The sequence below is a fragment of the Alnus glutinosa genome, chromosome 1 (genome assembly GCF_958979055.1).
Source record: "Alnus glutinosa chromosome 1, dhAlnGlut1.1, whole genome shotgun sequence".
NCBI lineage: Eukaryota > Viridiplantae > Streptophyta > Magnoliopsida > Fagales > Betulaceae > Alnus > Alnus glutinosa.
Genome location: NC_084886.1, coordinates 45,307,251 through 45,320,170, shown reverse-complemented (window position 1 = coordinate 45,320,170; position 12,920 = coordinate 45,307,251). Strand labels below are relative to the sequence as shown.

The 12,920-nt window shown below is 35.8% G+C and overlaps 2 protein-coding genes across 3 annotated transcripts; both read right to left on the bottom strand.

Annotated features, from left to right (window-relative positions):
* Positions 1–414: 414 nt before the first annotated feature.
* On the bottom strand, positions 415–3,402 carry LOC133852402 (pentatricopeptide repeat-containing protein At1g22960, mitochondrial). Its single transcript, XM_062289157.1, has 2 exons — positions 885–3,402; positions 415–798 (listed from the first exon to the last, which is right to left on the bottom strand). The coding sequence occupies exon 1, from the start codon at positions 3,192–3,194 to the stop codon at positions 999–1,001; it is 2,196 nt and encodes a 731-aa protein (XP_062145141.1). The 5' UTR covers positions 3,195–3,402; the 3' UTR covers positions 415–798; positions 885–998.
* Positions 3,403–5,452: 2,050 nt separating this feature from the next.
* LOC133860550 (origin of replication complex subunit 4) lies at positions 5,453–12,322 on the bottom strand. Of its 2 annotated transcripts, none has more exons than XM_062296159.1 (16): positions 12,136–12,322; positions 11,820–11,910; positions 11,662–11,718; positions 10,755–10,802; positions 9,820–9,870; positions 9,693–9,736; positions 9,551–9,614; positions 9,254–9,340; positions 8,880–8,971; positions 8,686–8,767; positions 7,680–7,765; positions 7,459–7,568; positions 6,404–6,496; positions 6,235–6,299; positions 5,986–6,129; positions 5,453–5,718 (listed from the first exon to the last, which is right to left on the bottom strand). In XM_062296159.1, the coding sequence occupies exons 1-16, from the start codon at positions 12,243–12,245 to the stop codon at positions 5,683–5,685; spliced, it is 1,260 nt and encodes a 419-aa protein (XP_062152143.1). In that variant the 5' UTR covers positions 12,246–12,322; the 3' UTR covers positions 5,453–5,682. The 2 variants fall into 2 exon arrangements, with proteins under 2 accessions (XP_062152143.1, XP_062152187.1); XM_062296203.1 differs by having other exon boundaries at positions 11,820–11,900; positions 12,136–12,275.
* Positions 12,323–12,920: the final 598 nt, after the last annotated feature.

Below are 12,920 nucleotides of genomic sequence, written 5' to 3'. Positions count from 1 at the left end.
GACACAGGCTCGCCCTTTTTAGCAATGATGTAAGAGAGCATCCTCCACAAAATAACCCCAATATCTTCATTTTTCTTTCATTGAACTCTGTAAACAAAGGATTTAGGTTTCTGAAAGAGAAACTGAGGAAGTTCTGTCAAAAAGAAAAATACAGGACCAACCTGTAGCATGCAAACTGTTAGCACATTTGACTAGTAAAATTGTATAACAAATTACAAGTAGAAACAATAACTAGAACTTTGACCTATAGAACAGTGATTTATAACACATATTTATGATATAAAGAAGATTAGCTTTTTCTCTTGAGTGTTTTAATCTATGGAATTAAAAGTTTCCACGTTCCATGAGACCACTGATCAAATAGTATAAACCATTTTGAATCCAGTAATTACTTGCAACTGTGGAGGAAAAAAATGTACCATGCATCAAAATCTTTACGTGGATTACAAATAATAAAAAAATTACAATCACTCATACAGGATGAAGGCAATATCACAACCTTCCCACCCTTTCCTCCAAAAAATATTGAAAGAATGAATAAATACAATATAATTGTGTCAGAGATTTATTAATGACAAGATTTATTTGAAACAACTTGATACAGTTGAGAAATTTATCTGTATAACTCTTGTTGACTCTTTGAAGCATAATTATGCCTCTGAACTATGTAATTAGTGATCCAGATCCAAGGAATGGTTTTAAGTATTGCTCAGTTGCAATCAGCAATGGATCAAAAATGAGTTAGTATTCGACAGTTGACTTTTCAAATTACCAAATTTATCCATCAGCTGCTCCATCCTGTAATCAATGAAGGGCCAGAAGATTATGACAGGATATGGAAAATATACTATGCAAAAGTGAACTTTGAAGGAAGCAATTCTTACTTGAAGTATCATCCCAAGGATAATTACCAACGGTTGTTGTAACCACTTTCGTTTTGATGGGAGTACAGATATGGTGCTCTGTCACCAATCACCAGAGTTGAGCCAGAATCCATATCAAGTCCTTAGCTCAGAAGTGTCTTTGCTCCCTAGAATTAAACTCTCAAGGTATTGCACTGCCTGCAATCTGTAGTCTTCGTCTAGTTGTTTTAGAAGTGCACTGTGTGTATAAGAATCAGGCTGAATTTTTCTATCTAGCATCTGCAAATACAATCTCAAAGCCTCCTGCCAATTGCCCATGTTGCAGTTCTCGTTTATTAAAATAGTGTATGTATACTTATTTGGAAGTATTCCTTTTTCTTCCATCTCAACAAAAAATTTGTAAGCCTGATCCATTCTCCTAACTTTGCAAAGACCATTTATCAGAACATTGTAGGTTATCACATTTGGCGAAATACCCTTCTCCTGCATCCCTGATAAATATTCAAATGCCAGTTCAAGCCTCCCCTTACTGGCATGGGCATGAATCAATATTGTATAAGTCACAACTGAAGGGAATAGGCCCTTGCTCAGCATCTCGTAGAATACCTCTTTGGCTTTCGTAAGATCTCCATTTTCCAAATGTGCATGAATGATGCTAGTATATGTCACATGATCAGGAACAAGACCATCATGAACCATTTTCTGCAACAAGTAACTTGCTTCTTCCAAATTGCCCAACTTAAAGAGCCCATTTACAAAAACATTGTAGGTGATCAAATCAGGAGGGAAACCCCTAGCTAGCATTTCTTCTTGCATGCTGAACGCCCTGGATGTGTCACCAAGCTTCAGTTCACCCACTATCCTAGTGGTGTATGCAAAGCGGTCTGGCTCCAACCCTTCTTGCAACATGTCATCAAAGAATTCCTTAGCCATTGACAAATTACCCCTCTTGCAAGATCCATTTACTAGAATCGTATAAGTAAAAACATCAGCACAAATCCCTTGGTTGATCATTTCTTTTTTGAGCTGCCGAGCAACATCCAAGTCCCCCAACCTGCAAAGGCCATCTATAAGAGAATTATAGGTAACAACAGTAGGAGCGAGATTCCTACATTTTAACTCATCAAACAACAGAAAAGCCTCCCGAATGTTCCCAAACCTACAATACCCATATATTAGAGTGTTGTATGAAACTACATCTGGCATCACTTTCTTCTTAAGCATATCAGAAAACCGCTGTCTAGCATCAGCCATTCTTCCCAACTTGCAAAGGCCATACATTAACGTATTATAAGTTGCCACAGTAGGCTTAGCTCCTCTATTTACCATCTCTTCCTGAAGACCTAATGCCTCAACAAGCAATCCTTTCTTGCAGTACCCGCAAATCAATGGGTTATACGTGTATGTTGAAACTTTCAATCCCGTTTTCAACATCTCTCCAATCAGCCCCTTGGCCTGCTCTAACTCTCCTTTCTTTGACAACCCATTAATCAACACATTATACGTTACATCATTCGGAAAACACCCCCTCCTTTGCATCTCAGATAAAAGCTCCAGCGCTTGCTGTACTTCCCCTTCCTTGCAGTACAAATCCAACAGAGTATTATAAGTAACAATTGTCGGCTTAATCCCACACTCACCCATCATTCTAAAAACCTCCCTAGCTTTAGTTGCAAGGTCTCTTTTCCTAAATATCCTAAGCATTCTATTACAATTTTTCACATCCGGCAACAACCCATTTCTTATCATCTTATTGAAAACTAACAAACATTGGTCAATCATTGATTTTTTAGTATAGACCAATAACAAAAGATCGAGAAGCTTTACCAAAACCTCGGGACCAACATACCCATCAACCAAAACATCCAAAATTCCATTCATATTTACACTAATCACCCTCTCCACCACCCAATACGCCGACCTCATCAAATTATTCTTGACGAGGATTTCAAGAATCACACAAAACGCAAACTCGGAATGCTGAAAGTCTGGTTGGCCCTCCGCCCATCGGAAGAACCGCAAAGCGATTCTGGGTTTAATCCGGATCGAATTAAGGACACGGATAAACAAGTCGGGGTCAACAATAACAGCTCGGAATTGATCAGAGACCCACCTAATGTTACAAAAAGCCCAGGGCTTTTCTTCAATGGTATTGAAGATAAGGTCTCTGTAATGGGTCTCAGAGATTGGAGCTATGCTGGTGCTAGCGGGGCAGTTGTGGAAAGAAGAAACTAAGGGGAAGAGGAGGCGTACCTTGAGAGTAAAAGGGTTTGAAGCAGTGATGATGGTCGTAGCGGCTAAAGCTTTTGAAGCTCGCACACAGAGGGTCATTAGAGAAGCTACACATGCGTCTATGCCTAGAGAGAGAGAGAGAGAGAGCTTTAGAGAAGTGTGGCTGTGGGTTTTGGGGTTCGAGGGAGTGCCATGGAGAGTTGTTGGTGGCGGCGGAGTATGCCCTTGGGAATGAGAGCTCTGCCGCAGAGAAAAGTTGGTGTCTCCGATGGGTGGGATTTAGGCGAGGTTGTAGAGGCAGCCAGCCATGGATTCTGGAGTCCAGCCAGTCCAGCCCAGGATTTGGGGTTTCGGGTCGGGTTCGGATAAGCGGGGCTCTCTTTTTTCGTCGGACTTTTTTTTTTTTTTTTTTTTTTTTTTTATGAATAATTTTATTTAGTAAATTTATGTGCAATTGTTATATAGTTAAATAATATGACAGTAAAAATCAGTCATTAGATTAGTATTTTTTTTTTAACTACTGTCATTCAATTGTAAGCAGTTGTACATAAATACTAAATAACATTATTATTTTTTAATAGCATTAAAAAAGTTTGAAAATTTTTCTTAAAAAAATATGTATTTCTCATATACTAAGAAACAAGTAAAAATTTTATAGACAAGAAAAAAAAATTCTACCAATCCAATTTGAAGAAAAAGTATGTCCATCCAATATTGTATTTTTTCTTTTCTTTTCTTTTCCCGGGGCATATTTTTGTTGCGGGGTTGGGTCAAAAGCAGTTATGGTTCTCTTTTTTATTTTCTCGAGTCTTTTTTGTAATAAGGAAAGATAGAAAAAGGCGGGACCCTTCAAATCTAGATCCTCTCAAATTTTTTAGACATTTGAGATTCTCAAATTGTTAAATCTTAGTCATCTTTTAAATCTAACGGTTCAAATGTGCTAACCGTAAACGTAAAAGAAATGCTAAAGCATTTATTAATACCACTTTTTGTTGATAGCATTTATATCATATGGACAATTGACGCATTGTAAACCGATAGATATAAAGCATGGTTAGAATTTAACAAATTAAAAATCTCAAATGTTTAAAAAATTTGAAGAGATCCTAATATGTACCGTTGTCGCGACCCAACCAAAGATTCAGCAAGGGGAGAAGAGAGCAGAAACGGGTCATTTTGCAACGTTGTGCACAGAGTAATTGACACTTTTATTTGCTTTTCTTGCGGAGGCTAAAAGCAACAAGAGTAGAACAAGTATCCAAGATGAAGAGAGAGATCCTCCATTCAACGGTGAATAATCACGAGAGAGTTTCCTTGAACAACAAAATTGGTAAAGTTTGAGAAATTTTGGGGGAGGAACGAGTCTTCCACGCATGGAAATGTTCCAAGCTAACCTTTTTTACCTGGTTCATCGGCTCTTGGGGGGTTTAATTAATTTCATATAACCAAAAAAAAAAAAAAAACTTTAATATACCCCTTTTTTTCTGGGCTACTTTAATATACCGTTAATCGAGAAGAGATTACAGTTACATCCAATAACTTAAGGTTTATTCTTTTCATAAAGATTGTATAATAAAATAAGAAACCTAGATAAAAATCCATGTCTCGCATGATTGACAGTTTTGTTCATCACATTGCAGGAAAAACTAGACCAATAACATTAAAAATGCAATAACTAGCCCACCAACTTTTAGATAATCTTGGACAATTGAGATGTTCAAAGTTGTATGAACAAATTTTTTTCCCCAAATTGGATTGGATTAAACTGACATATGCCCAAATGCAATGAAGAATCATATGCTTTTTTTTTTTTTTTAAAAAAAAAAAAAATTACAGTTCGTGAGGCTACTTTTAAAACGGTTGGCAGATTGAGGGATTAAATTGTAATTTTTCCCAAAAAAAAAAAATCATATGCATTTTAAAAAATACACATGAAAATCACACTCATTTTGGACATGTCAGTTAAATACATTGAGTTAGAAGAAAGCTTTGTCCAAAATTTCAAAACTATTATCAAAAGTCCAGCTATATTGTTATCATCAGAGAATTTCTGGTCAACGAGTTTGCGTCCAGCTATAGCTTCATGCATGTGGTACATAGAGGATGCACGTAAGCAAGGCAGCAGAAAAATGAGGGAAGGGGGGTACTTGAGACGTAGCAGTAGGTGCACCTTTCATCTGCTAAGTTCTTGAGTGGTGGAACCACTTCGTATTAAGACGGCACTCACCAAAGAATAAGGTACATAAATGGCAATAATGACAATGAATAAGGTAAGGGAAGTGGAAAAAAGAGTAAGGTGGGCATGCTATCCAAAAAAAAAATTATATGAGAAGAATTGTGGAGGAAAGAAGTTAAAAGAATCATGAATTTTAATTCATATACAGTAATAATTAATTTAATCACAATGTAGGGTAACATTTCATCTGAATGCAATCTTAGTCAGCAGATTACCTGTGAAATGAGTTTCACTAATCCCTAAAATATAGTGGAGTTTTCCTCAAAGGATTATTGATAATGGTAGAATCGGCATTCTCCGGTCACCACACAATCAGCAGCCAAGCAGTCATCAATATGTCCCTCGAATGCACTAAACTTCGTGATCCATTAACTTAACAAGAATGCCCTGCCAAGATAAGCATAATGATGCCTCAATTGCTGACTTTCACAGAGATCATTAAATGCAAAGACTATATATAGTACTAGAATTCATGACCAAAAGCAAAATTTTGTAAGAAATGGCTAAAACAGCAAGAATGTTTCAGCAAGCTCCAAAACAATTTTCCATAAGGTCCATACTGCCTAGAGATTCATCTATAAAGAGAAAACAATATACTTTTGCACATTTCGCAGGGATGCAAACAAAAAGACACATTTTCCACTAGTAACTTACAGGACAGGAACGATATGATTTTAGCCCCTGATGTAGTTCATGGAATGAGATTAGAAGCTTCACTGGACGAAATTCAACAGATTGATTATATCCTCTATTGTCTGTAAAACAGATTAATTCACGATGAAGAAGGTGTTCAAACGCCTGCGCAAGTTAGATCAAAAATTTGTCAAAATTGTTCTACGGAGTCTTTCTCAAAGAGAACACCTTAAGATCTGTCATACACAAATTTGAAGAGAGTTTTCATACCCGTAAGCACACATTTTGTGCATAATAATCAGACGTCTTGAAAGAATCATGTATGCTTTTGTACTCTGCCAAGTATGACAAACATGTAAGTAGTTGACAAACCTGATAATATTAATGAAGTGATAACAAAAAAAAGTGAGAGGGAGAGAGAGAGAGATCAGAAATAGACCTTTCATTACAGTAATAAAGTTATATGAATTTTTCTCTTTAACTTCCAACCTCCTCATGCACACCAGAACATAAAGTTCCAAGACTGAGCAATCTGCTTGAACAAGTTGAATGTGCATTCAAAATCATTAGTTTAACCAGGAGGTGAGCGTTAGATCACTGCTTCGCTTGCATAAAAAGGCTTTTTATTCGAATGTATGTTGCATAAAAAAATTCATGCAGCCAGGGAATTATTTGAACTTCTTCAATTGTTCTTGCACTCATACACGGGTTACTATGCTAAACCTACGAAGCTTAAACTTGATTCCGAGAATGAGTTTATCAGTTCAAGCATAGCTAAATGTTTGTCCCAAAAGAATATTTGCCAACCAAAGCAAGTATATTTATTTGAGTAGTTACTTATTACAACTTGCCAAACAGATAAATAGGAGTAAGAGAATAAAATATTAGCAATAAAGCCAAGTCTCAATCACACGTCAATTGGCAATAAGCCCCCTCTTGTATTCTGACACTCATGGAATATTTTCTTTTTCTTTTTTTCGTTTTTGTCACTGAAAACAAAATTTAAAGAATGGAAATTAGCTAGAGAATCTCAATGAGATCCCATCATGGGAAGAGCTGCTTCATCTTCTTCCTCTAATCGTACCCTCTCGCAAAACATAAAACAGAGAAGTAGAAACATAAATGAATAAATAAAAAACTATAAGGAAGGAAAAAAAAACGAATTGAGTAAAACGTCTTGTGTGTTAAAAAAAAAAAAAAAAAAAAACTGAGAAAACACAAGAAAGATGATTTTGCATTCCAGCAGCTTCTTTAGGCCATATGAATGACCTCAAGTTGATCAAAACAGTATCTGAGCACCAAGTAGAGGAAAAGAGTCCCAGATTGAAAGGGAGCAAAGCAATATGTTTATAGGAGTATATTACTATTCTGCAGGAAGAAGTAACTGGCAGATACTGGAGGTGAAGAGAGAGAGAGAGAGAGGGGAATGAAGATTTATCAGTACCAAATAAGGAATACATATATATCAAAGAGAAAGAAATTAGATCTACAAACCTTTTATGCATTCCAGCTTAGGCTGTCTTTGGATATTTGAGAGCGCAGTTTTGAAATTCTCAAGTGATAGGAACCCAGATCCCAAATCCATATAAGAAACAGCACGGAATCTAGTGTCATGGTTTATCACAGTAAGTTTAGAAGAAGACGAAACATGCTCATAAATAGAACTTATACATTAGTACAGACACTCTGTGTTTCTGCATGAAGGAAGAACTTACAGAAACCTCGACAAGTGGTTCACAGAGGCATCAGAATTCATATGTGCATTAACAGTTTGTTTGAATTTATCATCTGCTAACATAATCTGTAAAATGTCAAGGACTTCTTAACCAGATATGAGAAAACAGATCTATCATGATTCAAGATTAAAAAAAAAATGCACTGTCTTAGCCACCTAAGCAACACTTAAACCACTAATCTTTCTAAAATTATCCTAAAAGTTAGTTATAAGTTTCAAATATATAATATAATGCTTCTTGGACACAAGCAAGCCATGTATAACAAATACTTTTTATTTTGAAATTGAATTGTTCAGGCTATAAGGTTGTAGCACACAACAACTTATATATTTTAAAATGGTGTTCCTTTGTATTCATAATTGTGAGTGCATAACTAATTATGACAAAAAAGAGAAGAAGAAAACATTAACACATTTTTTGTATGAAAAGGCCTAAATTAAAAACTTCAGATAAACCCATTTTACATTTATGCTTCCTTGGTAATTAAAGTGATCAGAGTTTGGGGAGTGCTTGCCAAATTCAGAACAAGCCAGGAGACATCTTTCTGAATTAAAATTGTCCGTTAATTTGTCACCACTTCCAATCTCAATCCAAATTTGACATAGTGCTGGTAGACACATAATCAAGGGATTTGTTTTCAAAAAGTGAATATTAATTGCTCACTGTACTTCACATTCTCAGTTTCAATTTAATTTCAATGTGCTTTCTCTAAACCATATCTCCTAAAACTACTTTCATGAACTTATCTAACAATCTTTATCGAAAAGGCCTCAAAAACTTTCAAAATGGCCATTTTTGGTGTGTAAGAGAAAATGTTAAGTTACATAAGTTTTAAAATTCAGTTCAGAAGAAGGTTTTTCTACTGTGCATCCTAACGGCCTCTTAAAACCTTTTGGAAGCTGATTTCAAACACACCTTAGTCTCTTTTGATGTAAAAACAACATTTTTTTAAAATACCCATGTTGCTTTATCATTGGAAGGATACTTGAAGTTTAGCATTAAATTCAACAGCATAGTCATGAGGAAGGGTTGAGTCTATTGGCAATGAGAAAATGTGCTCCAACAATCTGCAGAACCAGAACACAGGAAAATAAAGACAAAAGCATTTGTTAAACTTATATTATTAATATTTGGGCAAAACCATGGTGTCATCTCTGATCCAACGATAAACAAACTTACCTCTCTATGTCTCCCTTAGAGGGAGGAAGAAACAGCAACTTTCTATGTGAAAAACGAGATCTTACTCTTTTTTCCAAAAGCTGATCAGCATCCTGCACACAAAATATAATTTTTCCATATTCTTCACAATGCGATCTGTGTGTATATATATATATATATATATATATATATTATATCTTTTTCTGTAACCAAACATTTATATGCAGTCCTAATATAACGAAAATGGGCACAATTTTCAATTTATTTTTACACTAATTCGTTAGAGGCACAAGGTAAGAAGGGCTTCCATTTTTTTTCTGATTTAAAAATTCGTCATATGCACAAACCTGAAGATAATAAACAAGAGAGATAAAAGAAACTTGAAAGCACCATACCAGTCGGCAACTCACACCAATGACAACAGCTTGAGAAGTTATTGATTGCATTGCATCTAGCAAACTATAAAGTACTCGTTGTTTTCCCTGCAAAGAACCAGAAAAAATGAAAGTAGAAATTTCATAATCAGAAAATTCAAACTGAGCAAACACAGCTGTATATGTCAAATGGCACCTTTTCTTCTTAATATAAGGATATTTTACATGCGCTATCATTGAATTCAATCAAAGAAATAATGAAAGAACAAACATGAATGTCAAACTTCATAAATTCAGCACAGGATGGTGGAGTCTTACCTGAGCAAACAGGTCAAACTCATCCAGTACAAAAATAATTGTTTTATGCGCTAATCCACACTCCCTAAACAACAGAAATCACAAATGCATTAAAATTTAAACCATTTCAACAAGAGCTACATCAAGCAAACTTTATACTCACCTTAACATGGCTATCATGAACTGGGAGTTATCATCAAATGATGCCTAAAGAATCACGTCAAGATCAAGAAATGAGAACTATTTAGTTGTAAGTGCATCCCTGACCTCAAATAGATAATATATGTTACCATTTTTGAGAATATCAGTTGATGCTCTACACATAATTGTCTAGCAATTTCCTGAAAAGATCAACAATCATGTTGGAGAAACTTTATAGCCTTTGGATAAAAATTATTCAGGTGAGCAATACTGTAGAAAAAAATGACAATAAGAAGTAACACATCAATGCATACACATACGCATCTGCTCTAATGTATAAATGTATATGAGTTTCCTAATTTTCTTTTGCTCATGGTCTGCAGGTCAAAACAATGAGTTCTCTTGTTATTGATAATAATCCCTATGTAGTCATTCATTGCTTTTATGCACTAAGCATTCCATGAATGTTAGTCTCTACTCATTTCTTGAATCTTCTCTTTAAGATTTATCAAATGTCAGCATTAGCTTATGCCTAAAACTCCATACAATTTCATTAAAAACACTTCCTCATCTACCATATTGTCACACGGCCTACTCAGAATTTATTATCTCACATGGTACATCATGTTCTTCTTCTTCAATAAACTATCAAAAGAATTAACCTATAAGATATGGATTTGTAGCGCAGCTTTGCCATAATAGAATTTTTTATTACCGTCTTGAGTATCAACTATCATATTTCCTTATTGGTCAGAAGTTAATTATACCAGCAACTTGGTTTCATTTAAGCACTGTGAATTGCATGGTAAATCCATTATTATAAAAAATTCTTGTAAAAATGAATCTGCAATCTCAAGTTCAATCGATATCCAGTAACTTCGAAGACGAAAAGAACAAAAAGAAAAAAAAAATTAATTAACGAGCATGATTCAACCTTATACTCCTACCAGCTATTTTAATTAGTTGGAAGTATGACTTTATGATAAAATATTAACGTGATTTGGCAATATTACAGAAGACTCGATGTAATTAAACAAGAATGACAGAGCATGTAGTAGAGGGGGAGAATTATGGAATATCAAACCTTGAAAGCGCAATTGTCATCACGGTGCAAAAGCCCACTCAACCTTATCTGCAACAAAATATCCATATCAAAGTAAGTTATGTTGAGAAAACTTGTTATCCACAAGGAGGAGAGGGGGGGGGGGGGGTGATGTAACGTGATAGTGGAGGAAGGGCTAGTGTCCGACTAAACCTTATTGGCACCTTGCATCCATAAGGTGTGCATCTGGTAGCTAGATGAAAAACAAAGATTCAGGAATTTTGTTGATTGTTGTTAGAATGATTTCCATTTTTCAAATGGGATACCAATTTAAAGGCTTCATAATACTATACTATAAGAAGAAATAAAACATTCCTAATTAATATACTACAGTACAAAGACTCAAAAAAAAAAAAAAAAAGAAGGAAATAATACCCTATTCACAATATAGGATGTAAATATCAACTTAAATGGCATTACTGAAAAAAGCTGGAGCCGCTGCCAAAATCAATGGCATGTTACAATTTTATGGTTTCATGACACGCCCCCAGAATAAGTCTCTACTAGCAAGTATATTGGTGGATGCTATTTTATAAGTGTCCCTATGCGAGATGGACTAATAAATAACACCTTGTATGAAACAAAATGAGGCAATTCCATTTTTTATGGGTTGCTCAACTGCACCTCGAGTATATATCCTAGATGAAATCCTAAAACATCTTTATGCAATCCACAGTTTATTCTCCTCAATCACCTCAACAACGAAACAACATGTTATCTAGTTTAAAGAGACACTAATATAAAATATATGGTTCATCTCAAAAGTAAAGTCCTCTCAAATGCTTTAATTTTCCTTGCAAATAGTCCAGATACCCAATAATGTAATTAAGACGTTTTCTAACTTAGTATTACCAATTCAAAAGAAGAAAAAGGTTAAATCGGTCCTTACGACTGAAATCATATCAGCATATTCCAGCAATAAGTCTTTGAGAACAAGCTCCAACACCTAACAACACGAGAGAAAAACAACAATAAAGAATACAAATACCAATCAAACTAATCAAATTGCGAAGTGCTAATAGAGCTTGACCAAAGAAAAGTGCAAACCGCGATTTTTCCAGAACCACGGGGGCCGAGAAGCAGGATCGAGTTATTGCATGCCTCGGTGACTGAACTCGATATTATGAACTTCAATTTGCTTCCCCAGAAAAAAAAATAAAAATAAAAATCAGGGAACCGCCTTGGTTCTCAAAGAACCTTGGGAAACAAAGCAAAATCGCGAATAATTGTTGTTCTTTTTCCTTTTGGTTATTATAGTATTTTCAGGAACGAAATCGCCTCAATTGTAGAATTCTTTCTTCGACAGCATTTTCTCGGGAACCCAACAGAGGGATTATGAAATTAAATAGAGAGAGAATCACACCTGTAGTTGCTCTCCGGAGAATCAGAAAAGGCCCTGAAAACAAAACTAGGGTTACAGAGTCTGCTTCGGATGAGCTTTAGCGCTTCCTCCGGCGCATTCTCTCGTCCCATTGTCAAAAATCTCCGCTAAGCAAGTGTGAGCCCACACCAGAAAAATGGCGGGAAAGACGAAGAAGAAAGAGTAGGGCAGCCAAAGAATATCCACGAGTCCTATATATTTATAAAATTACTGAAAACTTCATCGTGGGCCGGACCCCCTTCATGGGCTGGGGCAGAGCCCAGTCTAAGTCGGAGTTCTTTCACCGTACCCATTCGCTTTGATGATGATTGATGACACTCTTTATTTATCTCTTTTGTTTTTTCTTTTCAAAATAACTTTTTCGCAAGAAAGTTATTGAGGATCCTCTCTGCCCGCTATGTGGTACCAAGCCGAAGACTACATGACATATCTTATGGAGGTGTCCGACAGCAAAGGTTACATGGAATATGTGTCGTAGTAAGATCCAAAAGAGTTGCATCGATCATGAGGACTTCGCATTTATTGTGGAGGAACTCCGTCCACGGTTGGAAAGGGAAGAATGGGAGCTCATGGCAATACTCGCAAGAAGTTTGTGGCTACGTTGGAACGCATTAATTTTTGGCGGACCTTTTATCCATCCGGAGAAAGTATCGGAGTCACTGGTAGCCTTCCAAAGTGCCCAAGAACGACTATGTACAGGGAAATGAGCTGTTATTCAGAGAGCCCTCTATTGGAAACCCCATTTTACAAGTTTTGTTAAGGTTAAC

Excerpts from the sequence above, each read along its gene's own strand:
- LOC133852402 (XM_062289157.1), bottom strand. The coding sequence starts at position 3,194 with ATGACCCTCTGTGTGCGAGCTTCAAAAGCTTTAGCCGCTACGACCATC.
- LOC133860550 (XM_062296159.1), bottom strand. The coding sequence starts at position 12,245 with ATGGGACGAGAGAATGCGCCGGAGGAAGCGCTAAAGCTCATCCGAAGC. Across the intron at positions 9,341-9,550 it reads AGTTTGACCTGTTTGCTCAG|GGAAAACAACGAGTACTTTA; the intron begins GTAAGACTCCAC and ends GGTTCTTTGCAG. Across the intron at positions 8,768-8,879 it reads TCTAAGGGAGACATAGAGAG|ATTGTTGGAGCACATTTTCT; the intron begins GTAAGTTTGTTT and ends CTGGTTCTGCAG.